Source organism: Fistularia commersonii, chromosome 12 (genome assembly GCF_037954325.1).
Source record: "Fistularia commersonii isolate RoL2024-O1a breed Wild chromosome 12, RoL_Fcom_v1.0, whole genome shotgun sequence".
NCBI lineage: Eukaryota > Metazoa > Chordata > Actinopteri > Syngnathiformes > Fistulariidae > Fistularia > Fistularia commersonii.
In genome coordinates this window covers 19,442,608-19,464,206 of record NC_141295.1, presented here as the reverse complement: position 1 = coordinate 19,464,206, position 21,599 = coordinate 19,442,608, and the positions used below count along the sequence as shown (strand labels likewise).

General features: G+C 51.5%; 1 protein-coding gene across 1 annotated transcript in view; it reads left to right on the top strand.

Annotated features, from left to right (window-relative positions):
* The first annotated feature begins 3,179 nt into the window (after positions 1–3,179).
* The window catches only part of grin2ab (glutamate receptor, ionotropic, N-methyl D-aspartate 2A, b), a 107,722-nt gene continuing 89,302 nt past the window's right edge, over positions 3,180–21,599 (top strand). The window contains exons 1-2 of the mRNA XM_086157584.1: positions 3,180–3,665; positions 4,478–4,666. Coding sequence (XP_086013710.1) covers positions 3,648–3,665; positions 4,478–4,666 — 207 coding nt within the window. The 5' untranslated portion in view covers positions 3,180–3,647. The remainder of the gene's footprint in view (positions 3,666–4,477; positions 4,667–21,599) is intronic.

Sequence of the window (21,599 nt, the reverse complement as noted above, 5' to 3'; positions counted from 1 at the left end):
TCTCCATGCCAGCTGCGCCGAACCCAAAGGAAAACTTCCCGTTGGACACATCTCTGCCAAGGAGAGCCCTCGAAAGGATGAATCCAAGCGTGGAAATCTAGAAAAGCCAAGATCTGCATCAGGCTTTGCACCGACCGTTGGTATGAACGCTATATGACGTGTGTCATCACACACTCCCGGGAAACGAAGCGTTAGCTAATTATACATCGATGTGCCTGTTTGGGTTTTTTTTTCTCAACGGTTGGTCTCGGGTCACCGTCGGAGCTGCTTGGAAGGACTTCAGCGTTTGCTGTGGCGACAGTGAGCGGGACGCTGCCATTGGTCCACGGATTGGCAGCCAGTAGCCCGGGAGACGCAGAGTGGGCCGCCGCTTATGAATGGAGAGGCGCGTAGTCCGGAAAATCTACCGACCATATGCGGCTCTACTTCAGTGACACTGAAGTCAGTTACCATGGATACAAAAAAAATGCCCGCGTCACTTTTTTTTCGGCCGGATGCTTGTGTTATCATTTTCCGTACCTTGCGATTTATCCATCCATCCATCTTCCACCTCTTATCCGGAGTCAGGTCTCAGGGGCGGCAGCCGGAGCGGCGAGACCCAGACCTCCCTCTCCAAGGCCACGTGGTCCGGCTCTTCTCGGGGGACCTCCAGGTGTTCCAGGGCCAGCCTGGAGACAAGGTCTTCCCTCGTGGTCTCCTTCCAGATGGACATCCAGGAGGCATCCTGAGCAGATGCTCGAGCCTCCTCCCTAAGCGGAGACCCTCCACCGAGGTCCACCCGGACGGCCCGACCTCTCACCCTGCAGAGAAAACTCATTTCGGACGGTTTTATCTGCGATGTGGTTCTTTGGGTCGCCACCTGCAGCTGGTGACTAAGATCAGGGCGGGAACGAAGATCCACCGGTCAACCGGGAGCTTGTCCTTCTGGCTCAGCTCCCTCTTCACCACCACAGACCGGTACAGAGTCGGCATCTCTGCAGACGCCGAGATACCGGAACTCCTCCGCTCGGTGCTGGACCTCGTCCCCGATCCGCGGCGGAGCCCTTGGCTTCGGAGGTGCTGATCCTCATCAGATCACGGCCTGGTGAAGCCGACCTTGTCGTTTCTTCATCTCTTCGAGCTTTTCATTCCCGCTTCCTGAAAGCCTCGCAAGAAAAACGACGAACGCGTCCCGATCTCGGCGTGACGGCGCTTCCGGTGAGGAGCAGAACGACACGCCTGGAGGGAATGGCCGGTGTTCTTCTGGCCAATTAAAGATGCATGAGGCCCGGCTCTTATGAATCAGTTGTATTAGAGGGACACATGTTCGGCGCCCCTCCTCCCGCCGCGGCCTAAATACCTACGAGTGGCTCCAGACGAGGCGGCTGACTCACCGTGTTGTCCCGGCGCCGTGCACCAGATGAGCGCACACTAATCGAGGCGGGGCGATGTCCTCAAGTGTGGATACACGCCGAACCGCCGAGGTCACGTCCCAGAAGTGACTCCGGGGAGGGGGGTCGGAGGGGTCTGGCAGACGTGCGCGCCCTTGAGCGAGATGAAATAACAAGGGCGGCTTCCACGCGCGAGAAAGCCAGGTTTTCTTTCCGCGGCGACAACTTTGAGCACGGATTAAGACCGGGTTCGTCCCGGGTTAATGGCCTCGCGCAGCATCTCCGCCTCCCGGGGGGGGGGCCTGAACCGTAACGCCTCCTTAAAAGCAGGAGGACGAGGGGAGATGTTTGTCAAAGCCGGCCGGCGCTATTATATTTTTCCTTTTTCTTCTTCTTTTTTCCTGAAAAGAAAAGTACAGCACATCCACTCTTTGTGCGGTCCTTCTCCTTCTCTTTTATGTCCATGTTATGCAATCGTCTGTTTCTTTTATTCTCGGCCCCGGAGGCTCCGACGGGGGAGGAGAGCAAACCTCAACAGGTGGAGATGTTTTTTTTTTTTTTTTTAATTCCAGGGATGGAGGAGGAGGAGGAGGAAGAGGGAAAGCCATGTTCCCGAATCTCATCCCTCCATCCTGAGCGTGGAGCCGGTGATGGCCGGGCGGCCGAACCATCTGTCTGCCGCGGGACTCCAGGGCAACTCTCAGAGGGAGCTGCGTGGGGAGCGGGGGAGGACGGGGGAGCTGGAGCTGGAGCTGGAGGTGGAGCTGGAGGTGGAGGTGGAGGTGGAGGTGGGGAGGAGGTTGCCTGCCGGCTCCCCCAGGACCTCCGCCCTCCCCGCTGCGTTCAAATCCCCTGGTTCTGCAAGCCGTCATGGTGTGCCGTTTGCGCATGACGCATCAGCAGCGGTAAACACCATCATCACCATCACTATCATCGTTATTATTTTTATTATTAGTTTTATTATTATTATTAGTATTATGATTATTATTATTATTATTATTATTTGGAAGGGATCAGGTGTTCACAGTCGTGGGAGTGGAGGTGGTGGGTATGGGGGGGGCGTGGACGCGTTTTCATCCGCGCCCACAGCCAGCCGCGGGGGGGGGGGGGGGTGACGCCGAGACCGTCGTCACAGCGCGCGCACACGCACACTCACGGATAGAGAGAGAGAGAGAGAGAGAGAGAGAGAGAGAGAGAGAGAGAGAGCGCGTTCACGGCCGTGCGCATGTTTTTTTTTTTTTTTTTTCCTCCAGCAAGGTGGCACCAGGTGATGCCATCAGCGGCGGCGCGTCCTCGTCTTCCCGGAACCCGCATGGACTTCTTCCTCTTCTTCTTCCTCTTCTTCTTCTTCTTCTGCATCACCGTGGGTTGTCGCGCCCCGCCACGCGTGTTTTGATATTTTATAAACGGGGGGGGGAAGATGAAGCCCCCCCCCCCTCCATTAATTAAGCGGGCTGATGTGTAAGTACCTCCCGCCGGCGGAGCGTGGGCGGCCGGGCTGCGGGGAGAGCGCCTCCCCCTCCCGGGCCGCGGAGCCGCGCCTCCCGGCCCTGCGCTGAACAGCCGACCCGCAAAAAACTTGTCCGTCCGCTCGATTCGCAGGAAGGAAGAGGAGGGTGAGAAAGAGAGAGAGAGAGAGAGAGAGAGAGAGAGAGAGAGAGAGAGAGAGAGAGAGAGAGAGAGTGCGCGCAGATTTGTGCGTGAGTTTTGATGTTATTTGTGACGGAATCCCCCCCCGCTCCTCCTCCTCCTCCTCCATCCCTCCATCCCTCCTCCTCCTCCTCCTCCTCCTCCCATCTCTCTCTCCAGTCTCCAAGAATCAGCGCGGAGGAGGTCCAGGAGGAGGACCTGTCCAGCAGCCCTCACTGCGGCGGACCTGCGGGGGGTCCCAGCCCGAACCCGCGGCTCGCTTCGGACCCGGATCCGCGCCGCGCTGCTCCTTTTTTTTTTTTTTTTTTTTTTACCCCCCTCCTCCTCCTCCTTCTTTCTCCCAGACCCTCCGCCGTTGCGCGGCGGCCACAGGAATACAAGCCGGGGGGGGAGAGAGGGAGGCGGGGGGGTGGGGTGGGGGGGGCAGGTGGATTTATCCGCGTCGGGGTGCGTTCAACATCCGGGGGTGGTGCGTGGGGTGCGGGTGCGGGTGCGGGGCGACGGATGGAGCGGGGATCCATGGATTAACCCCACCGGGGTGGTGGTGGGGGGGGTTCCCACTCCTGCCGCGGGTACCCGGATGGAGTAACAGGCTGCGATGTCATCTCCACCTGGACGCTTGGAGAGATGTGTCACGGGAATGGGGTGAGTGCGCGCGCCGGCGTGTGAGTGCGTGTGTGTGACTGTGTGTGTATGTGTGTGTGTGTGTGTGTGTGTGTGTGTGTGTGTGTGTGTGTGTGTGTGTGTGTGTGTGTGTGTGTGCGTGGAGTCTGATGCGGAATTCGGGCACCGATTGTCGGCTGAGGGGATCCGGTTCCGCCGTCGCGCGCACACACACACACACACACACACACACACACTGCTCCGCTCGCAAAGTGGAGCAGAGGCGGGGTGGAGGGCTTACACCCCCCCAACTCCAGCCCCCGCAAGTCCCCCGCACACAACCTGCTGCATGCCCTACATAGGCGAGCACAGGGGAGGTGCGTGACGGGAATATTGGCCGTGGAGCCACAGGCTGTTTTTATCACACACACACACACACACGCACACACACACACGCACACACGCGCGCGCTGAACGAGACGCACGTCACACAGCGATAATTCACTACATCGGTGTTTTACGCACGGCGCGCAGAGGTGGGGTACACACACACACACACACACACACACACATACACGCACGCACACGCGCGAGTATTTGGTGGAGCGATGGTCGAGGTGGTGACTGACTGACACACGCGCACACACGCACGCCCGCGCGCTTGCGGAATGCGCTGGCATTCGAAGCGATCGGAGGCGTTTAGAAGGTAAACGCGCATCTACTTCCGGTCCGCGCAGTGCGTCTCGCCCCCCCCCCCCCCTTCCATCCCGACCAGGTGCGTGGCCGCTGACCCGTGACCCCGCACGCTTCACGTCGTGGGATTCTCACGTTAATCCCCGTCTTTTTATCTCCAGATCAAGTTTGAACACTTTTCCTGCGCCGTGAGGAGGGCAACCCGCCATGCCGGCGCGCGCTCCGCTCACGTGGACGCGCCGCCGGGCCACGCCGACGGCGCGCAGCGCTCCACGCAGGGACCCCGCACACGAAGGCGCCGAAGCCCCGCGACCGAAAACCCGCAGAAGCCACGCGTGGTGACACCGACGGTAAGCGTCGCGACCGCGCCGCCGCCGCGCCGCCGCCTTCCGCCGGGCGGCGCTGTTGCACCGCCTTCCGGCCGCGCGGCCAATGAGAGGCCGTGTAATGAATTCATATCTCAAATTACAGTTTTCAGGCTTTTGAATACAGTCACGTTGTAGAAACACATTTTCTTCCGTTTTTCCTCCCGCTTCCCGTGCCAAGTCTGACACACGGAGCGTCTCCGCCTCCTCCCCGGGACACTGAACGCATCACACACACTCTCATACCACGCAGATGTTCCATGTAAATATAAGGCTCTGACATTTCTGAGTACAGCCGTGTGACACGACAGGCCCGGGAACCGCGCTGATTCGAGTGTGTGTGTGTGTGTGTGAGATCTGGTGTAAATGATCTTCCAATGATCTTCCACCGAGGCGGCGAGGCGGTGGCGTGTTGAGCGGCAGCAGCCCCCGGTTTTTCCTTGAGAAAAGGAGGGCATCCCAGCCGCCGCCGCCGCCGCCGCCGCCGCCGCCGCTCTCCTCATCAATATAGATGGTGTGTGGAAGTCGGCGTGGAAGCTGGCTTAGATGTCCTCACGCCGTCGCAGGCTTGTCCTCCACCCTCTTTCCATCCTTCCATCTCCTACTTTGGAGGAAGTTTGTTTTTTCTGAGGCGTCTGAAACGAGGTCCGGCTCGGCCGCGGTTTGAAGACCGCGGGTTTCTGGAGCGCCGCGTCGGAGGAGGCGTTCGCCGGATGGGGCTCGATTGAGCTTCACGTGCGCTTGACATTGTGGTGGTGAACCGTCTCTGCGGGAGGAGGCCGGATATTTTTAGAGCCGGAACTCGAAACGAGCTGCGAATCTACATGCCGGCAGAAGTTTTTCTGTCTTTTCAGGAAAAGGCGCGGAGGGTGGCGGCGCCTCTGCTCTCCGAAGGGATCCCGCACGGCGGGTCGGCTCGCCGCGGCCTCGGATAAAAACGGCTCGCCGCGTTGCGGCCGATAAGCCTTTCATTCCACACGTAGCTGTAGTAGCGTAAAAAAAAAACAAAAAAAAACTAAGAATCCTCCTTTTCTTCTCCTCCTCCGTGATCGTGTAGAGGATTTTAGGTAGGAGTGTACGCACACACACACACACACACACACACGGACACACATGGACACACACTCCAGGGTTGCACAGTGGCGAGTGATGAAGCCGCTTCTGAAAGGCGTGGGTGGAGCGAGCACCTCCGCGCTCTGTTTGTCCTGGAGGGTCTGGACTCGCTGAGCGATGCAGCCGCGGCCAAACATCTCCTGGACCGGACGGAGATCCGCGGGTTTCGCTCGCGGGTTGTCGGTTCCACGCCGAACTCGGAGGAGGAGCTTCGACCCGGGACGGGAGGCGGTCGCCGTCGGGCGCGGTTTCAGCGGAGCAGAAAGTCGCCGGTTGGAGAGAACCCTGTCGCCTCTTCTTCCGATGATTTCAGTTTGTCAGACGAGCAGCTCGGCGGCGCCGATGTACGTGTTCCCGACTCCCGTCCTCCTCGCAGGGAAACATGGCGGGCTCCGATTCTGGAAGAAATTCACCGGCGGCGAATCGGCGGCCGCCCCAGATACGGGGCAGATTGAGGCGTCTCCAGCTGGGAGTTCATCTCATCTGCTTCCGACAATAAACGGCCTTTGCTTTCAGCCGTCTCGGCGCGCGGACGATGAAAATGCTTTTTATTTTTCCCCGCTCGCCTTTTTTCCTTTTTCCCGGCGATTTCCCGGCACGAGCTGAGCGACACATGATAATGAGTCATTTGACCCCCGCTGATCTTCTGTATATCGATGTGCGATGGCGCTCTCAGACACGTGTTGATAACCCCAAAAGCCTCTGATGAACGAGCGCCGTTTAATCATTTAATCAGAACGCAGTCGGTGGTCCCATTTAATGAGTTAGCGAGCCGTGGCCACATTAAGTAGGCTTTGACTAATACCAGATTTCTTTTTTTGGGATTGATAGTTTTTTTGTAATGACGTCCAAATCCCGTATCTATCGTTTTGTTCGCCTCCAAACAGAAATGTTTCTTTTTCCCCGTTTGGTAAATTTTCCTCTCGCTCGATCCCAACGGACGACTCTCCGGTAGCGACGGCGTGTTCGCGAAACGGAACCGAGGGGAGGCGTCTTATTGGTCGGCGTCTCGCGGAGGCGGCCGCCCAACTCGCATTCGATCTAAACGGCGCCCGATGGCGGCGCAGCTATACCGTGACGCTAACATGCTAACGGCTACATGCTAGCGGCTGCGCCGATAGCTTTACTTTCAGACCAAGCCCCGCCCCCGGGGAAACTGACCAACGAGAGAGAAGATATGACCTGTGGAGAGGCGGGGTTTGGCCCCCGCAGGTTTCCATCTGCTCCAGATTCCAGATGGTTCTCCTCACATCTCCAGCCTAGTTTCCCAAACATTACTCATGGGATTTAAGTAATCGGATTGAAGTAAATCACAAAATTAGCTTCTTTTTTTTTTTTTTCTTTCCCCCCTCAACCCGAAGAATAACAATTCTTATCACTTAGGCGAGGATTTAGATTTGGAAATCAAATCCCACCTGCTTGTAGCTGTTTTTTTTTTCCTAATGACTCAAAGGCAGATAGTTTTGTTGCTGAAAATCAGGATAATCTTGATCCCCCCCTTTGAAAAGGTGGTCTCGGGGTGGATTTAGAGACACAGGAAGCAAAAAAAAAAAAGAGGGTTTCAAACCGCCACGTGTCAGGAAGTCGAACCACGGCCGTACTTTTAGCCGGTTGGTGGAGTGAAGAAAGCGCTGTGACGCTTTTAGGAGCATTTTGGTGGCTCCTAAAGTTGCTATTTAGCACGACTTTTTATCCACCTTCTTATTCCTCCTCAAACCGGACTGAGGAGCGTCTGGAGGCAAAAATAAACGTGGATGAACGTGGGCCTGAAGCTGCGTGATCCTCTGAGAAGGTGACGGTTGTAAAGACGCAACATCAGTCTGAACTGCATGGTGATGTTCTGCACCTCACGCAAGAACACAAGTGTGTGTGTGTGTGTGTGTGTGTGTGTGTCCTCCATGCCGATTATTCCTGATGATCAGAGAGCTGCAATGCGAAGCTGCTAAGCATACAACTGGGGGCGACGTGGGCTTCCATGCGTTGCCTGAGGACGCCAGGGATGAACCTCCCTGGATCTTCAGTGTTGGCTGCTGGACGGATGCAAACAGATGTGCTTTCCTTCTGAAGACCTTCACCTTCAAGCGTCCAGCTCCTGAGGTCGGGTCCACTCGCTACCTCAGATGGCGCCCGCGACTCCACCTGACGGTTTAAATTGCGATTTCACCCCCAGATGGTAGATTAGGAAAAAAAAAATCCAATTTGGTTGGATTTTCCGTGGCGGCGAACAGATCAGCCGCTTTAAACGCGCTCATTTTATTTACTTCCGATTGTTTCCGACCGGGATGGTCGTGAGCGGCGCTCGCCGTGACGCCATATGAGATGGTTGACACCGCTTTGCCTGCATAATGTATCGTATATGTCAAGGCGAAATTAGAAGCCATTGTACTGCGCGCGCCATTATTACGTTTTCCACTGAAGCGGACATGATTATCCCACAAGAGATAACACACACACGAGGACTTCCTTCTAAAAATGTCACCAGGCGGCAGCGGCGCTATCAAACCCCGACTGGCGCCGTCTCTCTATTGACTAAAGAGGAGTAAAAAGGAGTTTATTGTGATTCTCTAGATAAGCCGTCCGCCGCCTTGCGCAGAGGAGAGTCTGGCAGACGGCGACAGCGATGTTTGAACCATCAGCAGCAGGAGAAACATAAATCACACTGGGTGCAGTTGATGGCAACCAATACCAAACACTGAATGAATGAATGAATGAATAAATGACTGAATTAACGAATGAACAAATGAATGAATGAATGAATGAATGAATGAGCCCTCGGGCCGTCCATGTTTCCCACCTTCACATGGAAGGGCTGCAAATACTCTTCTGCAGATCTTGTCTTTGGGATGGAGCGAATAGCTTACAAAGAAAAATGGGTGAAATTAATCATTTATTCATTCATTCATATAGAAGGGGGGGGGGGGTGGAGCCTATCCCAGCTGCCATTGGGCGAGACGTGGGGTTCACCCTGGATCCATCACTGGGCTTCATAGGTAGACAACCATTACTACCATTCACGCTCCCGTTCCCATGTTTGGACAGTCAAGGCATACAAGTTTTGCCCCCTCTTTCACATAATGTAGGGTCGCTGGTGCACCTCCTTTATTTTTTTGGACAGTCGGAGTTAGAGGTTGTGTACGGCAGGTGTTGTGATGTTAGCACACTGGTGGGACTGGTGGCGTCACAGGGTTTGTTGTCGTCGAGCCGAATGGAAAAAAACCCCAGTTGTGGTGCGACGCTAGTTTTTGGTTGGTCCCCGGAGGAACTGATGGTTACCGTTGGTGACAAAAACAGGAAACAGTAGGAAGAGCGGGTGCCGGTGTTGACTTTGGGATTTGTGGAGATTAGGAGTTTATGTCAATGTCGCAGCGCGGAAGGAGACAGAAAATGTGTGTGTTTAACACACTGTAAAACAAAGCTCCGTTTTCCGAGTGCACGGTGTGCCACTGTTACACATTCCAGGCGTGCCTTGTTGTGTAGCTGCGTTGCTATGCAACTCCGAGCTTCTGCAGTTGATCCTGGGGCTACTTGGCTCCGTCGCTGGACCTCCTCAAGCAGCCGTGGCTCAGCAGTTGGAGTGGGCGTTCGACCGACCGGAAGGTTGGCGGTTCGATCCCCGGCTCCTCTTGTCCGCTTGCCAAAGTGCCCTCGGGCAGGATGAGCATCTTGTAGGATGAGCATCCTGCAGTCGACGCTCTGGTCGGCGCCGCGAGCGTGAACGGGTGAACGTTATCCAGCGGAAGGTGTTTTATATCTTTCTTCAAGGGAACGTCGCCCAAAAAACCAAACAATTTTTTACAAACACCCGTCTGCATCCACAAAGACGTCATGAGATGTTTGATCATGTTGATGAAGGAAGAGTGGCACCTCCTCCTCACAGCCAGAAGGTCCCCGGTTGGACTACAACTTCCTGTGACGAGTCTCCACGTTCTCCCCGTGTCTGCGCGAGGTTCCTCAGGGTTCTCCGGGTTCCTCCTACAGTCCAAACACACGCAGGAGGTTCCCTGGAGAACCTAAAGAGGGGGCGATAGTTGTATGTCTCTTCACGGCGTGTGAATGTTTGGATTGTCTTTGTCGTCGCTCTTATTTGGACGACGGAACCCGCAAGGTGTAATTGGCCCGAATCTCCTTTTTAGCGGTTTCTTCCAGGGAAAGTTTCCAGGATCGGTTAGTTTTATGGGTTATCTGTCCGTTGGAGGGGTACGGGGTTGTGTCTCCTCTCTGGCTGGTGGAAGGCGCCTCCTGGAACGTCCCCACGGCGCAGACTCCGCTCCCGCTCCCGTTAATTTCTCATCTTTGTGATTCGTGTTTACTGTTACGCCGCATTTGCTAAGTGCTAATAATTACAGGATAATACATCATGTAATCGCACGTCCCGCCGTGGCCGCGCTCGGCGCGCGATAAATCCCAGATTTTCATTTCTGTGGAGATTTGTTTATTTGATTTTCAAAGATGGAGGTTGAAGATAGCGGGCGTATGAGCCTCGCTGACAAATCCAAAATCCGGGCCGTAGGTTTCCTCGGACGTGAGAGGAGCGGCAGAGCGAGCGTCGGACGAACCGGGGCACGAGCAGGATTTAGGACGCCATAAAACGCAATTGTGCTTCAAAACCAGCTGCTGCCTGGAGATGACTCACTGGTGCTGAAGAAGCGGTCCAGAGATGTTTGCATGGGGTTCCTCAGGGTTCTCCGGGTTCCTCCCACAACCAAACACATGCAGGAGGCTCAGTGGAGAACCTGAGTGGTTATTAATCCTGGGAGTGAGTGAATGTCTCGATGAGAGGTCCAAATCTTCTCGTCTTGGCAACTGGATCCAAGTCCAGTTGCCACGGAGACGCTCCACAGACATGAGAGGGTGAATGTTTGCATGTCTCTTCATGATGTGTGGATGAGAGGGTGAATCGTTTGAGAGGCTCCAGGCCGCCCTTGATGGCGACCAAAGGATCACGAAGGAATCGGACAAAGTGGATTTAAAGTGTCGGCTGGAGAAGGTTCCCCGTGTGAGGTGAGCTTCAGGGTTTGTTGCTGGATGACCATCTCAGGAGACGTTGACAGAATGCTCTGTCCCCGTTCTGCCGGGTGTTTTTTGAGTGGAAGCTGAGACGTGGATTTCAATCTTTGTAAGTGAGTGTGTCACAACCAATATGGAGGGCGGGGGTGAGGTTCTTCCCCCCTTGGCATTGAAACACCTGGCAGGTCCTCCACCGTTCCAGCTGCTCTGCAGGCCCGCATCCCGTTTGGCCTGCGAGCCGAGTCAGGACGCTCTTTCTGTTTCTGCGCTCATATGAACGCCATCTTCGCACCACGTCCGGCAACATTCAGGACCACAGGCTCCCGCTTTCACACGATTCCCACAGGGTTCCTTTCTTTGCACGGCCTCAGGCTTCTCCAGGTTCCTGCAACAGTCCAAACACAAGGTGACCAGACGTGTGGATGAACGTCTCCTAACTGCAAATGACAGGGTGACTGGTTGCACGTTTATGTTTGAGTAAATGGTTATATGCCTCTTTCAGAGAAGTACGTTCGACTGGTGCAGGACATGTATGCTCGCTGTGAGACACTGGTATGGTGTACTGTAGGGGTAACAGAGAAGTTCAAGGTGGAGGTGGGACTCCATCAGGGATCAGCTCTGAGCCCCTTCTTGTTCGCAATGGTGATGGACAGGCTGACAGATGAGGTGAGACAGGAATCTCCATGGACCATGATGTTTGCGGATGACATTGTGATCTGTAGTGAGAGCAGAGAACAGGTAGAGGAACATCTAGAGAGGTGGAGGTATGCTCTGGAAAGGAGAGGAATGAAATCTCAGTCTCAGCAAGACAGAATATATGAGTGTGAATGAGAGGAACTCGGGTGGAACGGTGAGGCTACAGGGAGTGGAGATCAAGAAGCTGGAGGATTTCAGGTACTTGGGGTCAACAGTCCAGAGCGTAGGAGAGTGTGGAAAAGAGGGGAAGAGACGGTCCAAGCAGGTTGGAATGGGTGGAGAAAAGTGTCAGGGGTACCAAGAGATAGAAGAACATCAGCCAGAATAAAAGGAAAGGTGAACAAGACAGTGGTGAGACCAGCGATGATGTTTGGACTAGAAGCTGTTCCAATGACCAAAAGAATAGAGGTCTAGTCAGAGAACTAGAGGTTGCAGAGATGAAGATGTTGAGGTTCTCTTTGGGAGTGACCAGGATGGAGAGGATCAGGAATGAGTCCATCAGAGGAACGGCACATGCTAGATGTTTTGGAGAGAAGGTCAGAGAAGCCAGACTGAGATGGTTGGGTCATGGACAGAGGAGGGATAGAGAATATATTGGTAGATGGATGCTGGAATTGGAGCTGCCAGGCAGGAGGTCTGGAGGAAGACCAAAGAGAAGATTGATGGACGTAGTGAGAGAAGATATGAAGGTAGTTGGTGTGGGAGAGGAGGATCCAGAGAATAGGGTTAGATGGAGAAAGTGGACTCGCTGTGGCGACACCTGAAGGGAAAAGCAAGAAGAAGAAGAAGAAGAAGAAGAAGAAGAAGAAGAAGAAGAAGAAGAAGTTATAGGTCTCTTTCTGACATGTGGATGAACCAGTGAATGGTTGCCTGGATCCACATGTGTGAATGAGAGGATGAATATGTTGTATGTCTACATGTGCAGGATAAGCAGTTTAGATAATGAATGAATGAATGAATGAATAGCTAGTAAAGTGATGATCCATCAAGCGAACGGTGGAGCTGATGGTTCTCCTGCAGCTTCTCCTGCTGCTCCTCCCAGATCTTAGCCGAGCCGCCCAAAACACTCTTCCTTCTCACCTCGCCGCCGCTCCGTCATGTTTTATTTACCCTCCTGCTTGTCCTTTGCCTCTCCTGCCCCACACTCACCTCTTTGCCTTTGAGTGTTCTCTGGTGGGGTAGTGTCGTATCTCACACACACACACACACACACACACACACACACACACACACACACACACACACTGTGCGAAACACAACGCCGTCCCCCAGCGAGCCATGTCGCGTGTCCTTTTTCCGGCGTTTTTTCCGTCGTCCAATGTTTATTCATATTTATCGCCGATGAAATATGGATGGCTGAACTCTCGCAGACGTTCCTCCCCTGGTTCCTCACGGACCAGGAGGACGTAAATAAAGGAGATACAGCGACGTGCGGCGCCCCGACACGTGTACGCACATCTCCTGCGCATCGCCGAGATGCCGAGGAGGTTTCACAGAGGACACGCCGAGCTCGCAGTCATGTTAACAAACACACATATACATATATTTATAGTAAGATATATAATATGAAGCACATCTTTGCTGCACTGGACTGTAAAGCATCACACACACACACACTCCTGCGGCCTGGATGTGTTGAAAGAAGACCCACACATGCACACTACACACACACACTTAAAAATGAATTACAACAAAACAAAAATATTTCATACCTATATAGATTAAAAGTGGACATAAACGCAGCCCTATACATGGTGCATTACATTACATTACAGAGGACATAAGGACTGCAAATACACTTGCAAATACAAGATGCACAGGAAATATACAGAACAGTAAGCTTGGGTTAGTGAGTTTTTTTTTTTTTTTTTTGACAAAGACGTACACACACACACACACGCACACACACACTGCATAGCCTAACTTGGTGCCTAACCTGATCTGGGGCATCAGCGCAGTAAATAGTCCTGAAAGAGAAAAGTTTTTACCTGGTGCAGTGTGTGTGTGTGTGTGTATGTGCATCTGTGTGCAGCCCTGTTTAAGTGGAGATGTGTGTGTGTGTGTGTGTGTGTGTGTACAGTTGATGTGGCTGCAGAAGTTGTAATTGTTTGCATGAGGGATGGAGGTGTGAGTGATTGCAGGCGTCCGTCTGAGGAGAGTGAGAGGGTGAACGTGGGCGAGTGCAAGGCGGCCCATCATTCACAGGCCTTGCATTGGACTTAACGACTGAAATCCTTTAAAAATAGTTTTAGTCTCGTCCGGGGTTTGAATAATGACTGCTTGCTGTGTATTTATTCCTCGCTTAGCGGCGCTCCGCCGCCCTTTTATAGCAGTAATTGTCCACTTGATTTATCCTGCGCGGTAAAACAATCACCGCGTCTTATTCCCGGGCGATTCTCCTTGCAGGGGCCCCTCATGGCCCCTGTGGGTTCCCCTTGAAAAAATTCTTCTTCGGGTTTTCCAGGAACACGTGCGCCGGCAGTCTGGCGGTTACTGCAGCCGGCGACGCCTCTTTTCAATTTCTTGCTCGTTTTGAAGTCATTTGCCAGCACTTTAAAATAAATCCTCCGATTTTCCCGTCAATTTGCGGGGACATTGTTTGGATTTTTCATGGAGCCCTTAAACCCTTTTGGAGCCGCTCCTCGCCCGCCGATGCCCACACAGCGTTCCAACCGAGGCGTCAAGGCTCCGCCGCTTGTCCGGGACGATCTTTACAGAACCGCGAATTTCTGCAAATCACCGTCGCAGCGGGAAACTTGGTCATTTTTCCAGGATGCAAAGGAAGGCCCGTAACGCACAGAAAGTCCTAAAACCAGGACCAGGATCCGGCTCCGGCTCCGGCTCCTGCGGGTCCTCGGCCCGCTTTGCCAGCACAGGCCTTCTTAGTTTATTGTCGGAAAATGAAACAAGCCCTCCTTGGAGAGGTCCCGTCTTCTAGTCCGACCTCCTGCAGAGCCACCAGCACGGCTCCAGAGTTTACCGAAGCATCATTAGAAGGAGCTGAAGGTGCAGCGAGGACAGGCGGCGCAAACGCTTTATTATTTCCATGTTTCTGGTGTCGGCAGGCCCAGCAGACGCTTTCCAAGTCCTTTAAAAACTCCAGTTACAGGTAAAGGCTTCGGTAGACGCGTCTTATAAATAATAAATGATACAAATAAGAATAATGCAAAGAAGTAGGAAAATTAATAGCAATAATAATGATGATAATATTATAAGTAATAATAAGACATTCAAAATGAATACAGCATCACTGCATCATTATTATAATATCATAATAAAAAAAGCAAAAGCATCAGCAACAATAGCAGTAACAACAATTGGAACAATTATAATTATTATCATTATAATAATACTGGTTCACATTTAACTGCAACAATAATAGGAAATGATATCAGCAATAATAATAACAATTACGATAATGCCTTACATAATAACAATAACCAGGACAACAGTAACAGTAATACTAATAAAAATAAGAAATGACACAAATATTAGCAACAACTACAACAACAATAATAATAATAATAATGATAATCAATTAGCCTCACATAACATTAACCACAATAACAATAACTGTAACTGTAACAGTAACAATAATAATGATGATAATAATAATTATCATAATAAAAACAATAATATATGATACTAATATTAGCAATAATAATAATAAAAACAATAATAATATGATGCTGCCTCATATAACAGCAACAAAAACAACAATAATAAAAATAATAATGATGATTATAACATTGCCTCACATACCAATAACCACAATAATAGTAATAATGATAATGATAATAAGAATACTGCCTCACATGATAACAATAACCACAATAACAATAATAATGATGATAATAATAATAATACTGCCTCACATGATAACAATAACCACAATAACAATAATAATGATGATTATAATAATAATACTGCCTCACATGATAACAATAACCACAACAACAGCAACAACAGCAAGAAGGACAAGATAAATGATAACAATATTAGTAATAATAATAATAATCAGATTTAATTGTGGCTGCCTGTCTAAAGCCGATGTCATCTGACTGAAATAAAATGATTACATAAATAAAAAGATGAAAAAAGATTTTGAGCAGTTGGGCTGGAGATGTCGGGGAGGAGGCAGGTGTGGACAGATGCCTCCTGGTTTGGACTTAAAGTGAGGAGGTTTGATGTCTGCAGGGGAGCAGAGCCACCCAACGCTCCACATCCCATAATATTCAGACGGGCAGAGGAGACGGAGGGGACACGTCGCACCTGCGCGACAATGCTAAGCGACAGATGCTAAACGACAGCCCGTCTGTGGAGCCTCTCAGGCGTCCAGGTCGCGGTGAATTCTTGTGGAAATCATCTTGTGGTTGCGACGGGACTTGAACGTCGTCCCTTGAAGACGTTTCACCACTTCAGGACTGGACTTCATGGTCCACCTGAAGGTCATGGACCGTCCCTTTCAGGGCTGCAATGTCTGTATTCTGGCCAGAGAAGACCAGATGGTTCCACAGAGGAGTTAAAGAAGCAGAAAATCAGAAGAAGGAGGAAGGGGCCTGTCCAGGTAACCAGTCCTGGTAACGTCCACATGAGCCTCAGTTCATGAGATCCACATGGGTTTCCAGTCCATAATAGTTGCTCTCTTGAACCCCGTGAGCTCAAGGACCTCCTCAGACCACCTTCTGCCCATCGACGCTTCCATTTACAAGCCATCGTAACGTGGACCCGCCCACAACCCTGGCAGGTATATGGGAAGCTCCCTGCAGGTCATTAGATCTGAAGAGGGCTGAGGTGTCTTCCAGAAGACATCTGACTTTCCAGAAGAATAAACGATTAGCAGCAAAGCCCGCCTGCACCTCTCAGACTGTCCGTTAGCTTAGCCTCGCTGCACACAGGGTCGGGGTCGGAGGCTATCCCCGCTGTGATTGGACGAGAGGAGGCGTTCAGCCCGGAGCCTCTCCTGTGGAGACATTCGTCCGTTTGCTCTTTCATTCGTAGCCTGGACTGTTTTTGGGGTTCTGGAGGAACCCCGAGAACATGAGGACTCGCGGAAGGACCAGAGACCTTCTCGCTCCCACGACTGTCCTCCTCCAAAGCCTCGCCTCTCAGCAGCTTTGTGACGCAGGAGATGCAGATAAAAAGCCAATTTAAAAGAAGCTCCGAATGCAGCGCCTTCTGCTTCCTCCAGAAATTAGAACCGCTTATATTATATAATAAATATATATTATTTATACGATTTCCCCGACTGACGTCCGTCCTTCGTACGTGTCCGGATTCCTGGGTCTGCCCGTGCTACGTGGCGCCGGAGGCCGTTCGCAATTATTGATGAAACGCCGGTCCCGGAATGGAGATGAGCTTCAATGTGTACATTATAACCGGAGTTAATGTTGGAGAAATGGATGGAGACGAGCCGAGGTCGGCCTCAGCACCGGCTTCATATGTTCAAACAGGAGTTTAAATGGGATGACCCACTTTTTGATCGACGGGATTCGCCCGTGAAGGTTCGGAAGTCGATTCCATCCCGAGGATCTTTCGATTTGTTCGAGATGTTTTTAGCGGTCGCGTTCCTTCCCGTGACGAGTCTCCACCTTCTCTTATATCCAGGAGGTTGACAGAGACCCTGAATTGTCCAGGCGTGTGAATGAAACAGCGCATGTTGGAATGCGGCGTCCCCGTGCGGCTCCGGGTTAAGCTCCGCCCCTCCACCGATGCCTTGGATCAGACCGTTAATCTTATACAAGAGTGTTGCTTTCATTTAGGAAAAATTTTTTGTTCTTACGTTCGGCTGCAAGCGTGCACGTCTGTGACGATCGATGCTAGCCGGTGAAATCCCGGAAATGTCAGCTCACGCCCAAAAAGATAAATTTACTATTTGAACGGTCACAACGTGAGCAAACATGGAGGAGGATACAAAGACCGGTCTGGTGAAGGTAGTCCGATGTTTTGCTTGCAAAACCAACAAGAGTATTAGCATTAGCAAAGATTTCAGATGAACAGTCGACCAGGCAGCGGCTGTTGGGACTCTGCAGCGCTAACATGCTAATGAACGCTAATGAAAAACCGTTTTGGCCTTTTGCATGAAGTTGATCCATCTCATATCGTTAGCATACGGCTGAACACCTTTTTAGTGTTTGTGACGGCTCTGAAAACACTGATGGAATGATTGATTTTGTTTGTATTTTTTACTATTTATCTTCTTATAACCAGTAGAACGGGGCAGGATGAGTTTTCTCACTCCCCTGCTTTAGCTAATGATGAATGAACTGAGTCTGCATCGTGAAGCGCTGTGACGGGGGAACGTTCCTCCACGGCGTGGAGAACCTCCACGCTCCTGCGCTCTTCGGAGGCGCCGTAGCGTTTCGGTCGGCGGGCCGCGAGCGCCGTTCGCCCGTCGTCTGACACGCGACTCGCATGCGTTCATTGAAGTGAAGCGAAGCTCTCATGCCAGCGCTACTAGCATTGAACTCGGCCTCGCACGGATCAGAAGGCCAGCGGACGAATGCTAATATGAAGGACCGAGAATATGAAGCTCCTCGTCAAACTGCGAACGTGAGCGTCGGACGGGAGCGGCAGCTTCTGGAGGAACTCTGGACCTCCGCGGAGCAGGTCTGCGGCGACGGCGCCATCGTCCGAACCGCTCATCCCGCAGTCAGGGCGGCCTATCAGAGGGCTCGTAGGGCGAGGGGCGGGGCTTACAGATACTCACCCCTGCAGAGACATCCAACCATGCATCCTCTCATTCTCACATCATATTAAGACATTCAGCCTCTCATTCACATGTCGTTTATAAACATTCATCCTCTCATTTATGCCTCATGAGCTCTTTCAGTCGTAGACTGATACCACCAAGGAGCTCCACTGGACCCCACAGGAGGTCTTTCCTACCTGAGGCTATCAGACTTTTTAATTCCTCTTCCGAAGGGAATATTCAAATCTTTGCACTTAAGATCTTAAAACACTTGATCGCCTTAACCTTGACAATTTATATTTTATTGTATTTCTTATTCTCCCTCCTCCCTACTATTATCTATTACTGTTATGTTTTTGCTTGAAACTCTGGCACAACAATTTCCCTCGGGATAAATAAAGTTGTTCTCATCTCATCTCATCTCATCTCCTCATAGCGACATTCACCCCATATAGAAACAATCACTCGTTCACACATCATTTAAAGAATCAGTCACTCATTCACAGCTCATATCACACAGGCAAACACGTGTTCACCTCCTCACATCCACCGGATCCTTGTCGAAGCTCCGTGGAGAAGCCTGTCTTGGTGGGACGGGTCTCGGTTCTCGTCGCCGTCTTCCTCTTCACTCCTGCATATTTTGAATTTCCATTTCTGTGCACAATGCACGGGGACGACAGTCCCAGCTACTGATAATTAGCCGCCGCCTCGGTAAATCAGACGCTAATTTCATGCAGATTTCCTGCACAAATATGTACATAAATCTGGCCCCCGAAACTCAGAATTTAGAAACCGGGTATTATGGGGATTAACAAACCAAATTGAAAAAAAAAAGACATTTGATGATGAAAAATGCATTAGCACAACTTTGGGCGAAGACTCTGCAGTTGGAAATGGGATGACGGGACGTTATTTTTAGGGTGGCGGCCGCCGTCCTGCCGTAACCCCCGGCTACGAGCCGAAGGGTTTACGACACGGCTAATTAATATAATGCACCGGTCGTGGAGGCCTGCCGTTTATGTGCCATCTGATTGGAGACACCGGGAAAACCGTTTCACTCTCTGTAATTAATTGTGTCCGGGGGCGGTGGGGGGGGGTTACCTGGATCCGACTCAACATCTACGCTATTTCTGAGGGTTCGTCGGCACGTTGGTTTTCTCTCCCGAGCGTCCGGCAGTGAGGTGCGGTCAGGGGAGGCAGGACAGGCCCTGCCTCACTTGCCAATCTTGGAGAGAAAAAAATGTTAGAAAAAAAAGAATTCTATGTATCAACCATTTGTACCGTAATGGAATTTTTCATTTCAATTCACCAGTTCGAGATCGTTTTTGATTCAAAGTGACTGGATTTTCACATTTACTCTTCAAAGACGTGCGGTGAGGCAGCTGACCGTCGCGCCTCAACGTAGATTGACCAATGACGGTTGCCCGCTGGCATGCTCTGCACCAAGACCGGATTGCTGTCTTTCTTCAAATGTTTAAAAAATCGTGCTAGATGAACTACATTTCCAATGTGTCAACAACTGCATGTGCGTTACTGGTTTCTGAGCCATCAGAAGAGTCAGTCAGAGAAGTGAGGCACGCAGTACTCCTGCCTCATGGAAGGCGAGCCTCACCAGCCATGAACCTCACGCACGTCACTGATTAAGATATTTGTCGACTTTTGGTACTACAGACAAACGAACATACATTTCTCTTTGTTGTATGCGTTGAGACACCCGGACAGTCACATGCCTGAAGCATCTACAGTCTCAAATGAACCTTCTGCATGTTGCAGGAGGAACCCCGAGGTAACCCTCATGCAACGTGTAGTATCCCATGTCGCGATTGAACCGATTTCTTGTGCTGAGCGATCATGAAACTGCTGCTAAGAGCCACCAGGTGAGGCACGCAGTCCTCCTGCCTCACGTTAGGGGCCCTCCTGATCCCAGGGATTCTTCTTGCGACGCCTCGTCTGCAGAATCCAGCAAGCTAGAGTTAGCATGTGAGGTGCAGCCATCCATTTATTTTCTCAAAATGGAGGATTACATATGCAAACTTAGACAATCTAAATTGGACTCGCATGGACTTTGTTTAAAGGAAAAGGGAAGATCGTAATAACTTTTTTTAAGTAAATGTGTTTTCTGTGTGCTACAGATTGTTTTCTGTGAACTCACTAACTGCCGCCCATCAAATGCTGAATAAGTTAAAGTTACTCTGTCGTATTGATATGCTTGTAAATCTGATTGTCAACCTCAGCGCACGTCACTGCTGTCCGGACTTCCCTTTTTGCGTCCGGAGGCTCCGATCCGATCCTGTGATTTAGCGCCGGGCTGCGATATCGCGCTGAGCGCTTCATTTGCGGAGATCGATGCGGGAAAATAACATTATTAGGGCTGAATGAAGTGATATAGGAAAACAAATTAGACGTAATTTAGTGCCGAGCACGAGTGCTTGACAGCGGCATCGATCGCGTCACCATTATTCTGACCTCGGTCTCCTGGGAGACGAAGGAGCAGTCCTGCCTGCTGGTCCACCTCCGACCCGACACCCCTCATCCGACCCAAGGTCCATAAATTCTGAAAGGGATTTCAATCGACAAGTCACCGCCGAATTATTCGATGTGAAAATATAATTATCTGGAATGAGCGTGGTGGAGGCCGGAGGTGATCGCGAGGTGGACCCGAGAACCTGCAGAGGTTGCAGACCGGGATCCCCGTGATGGTCCGCCTCATTCCTGGGCATGCATGCAAGGGTCTGTGGATGCCAATCCAAGACTGGAGTCATAAACTAAAAAAAGAACAATTAAAAACACGGCATTTTTGAATGAACAAGAAACTAAACGAGTCTCGGCCTCTTACGATGATAATGATAATTATTATATCATGCGGCGCAGCGGTTAGCGCTCACGGCCAGAAGGTCCCTTCTCGGATTCCCACGGGGTTCCTTCTTGTTTGGGGTCTCCATGTTCTCCCCGTGTCTGCGTGGGGTTCCTCAGGGTTCTCCTGGTTCCTCCCGCAGTCCAAGCTCAAGCAGGAGGTTCAGTGGAGACCCTGACGTGTGAATGACAGAGCGCTACGGCCCCGATAATAATAGGGAATAAATAAAAGCGTTCTCCTCATGCAAATGAGATAAAAACCACATTCATTCCTTCATTGGAGGGACACGATGGGGCCGTGGACTTCCCCGGCAGGCTTTTGGACTTTGGGAGGAACGTGGAGAACCTCATGCAGACCCCTGGAGAACATGGAGACTCCACATGGGAAGGAACCCTGTGGGAATCCGACCCGCGACCTTCTGGCCATGGAGACTAATTACAAGGGTGATCTGGGAGATCTGAAGCACCCGGGGGCCTTTAAGGAGACGCTAACTTATTCAGCTAGCTTGACCGTTCTGGTTAGCTACCATGCTAACTCCGGGGAAAGTTAGTGTAATC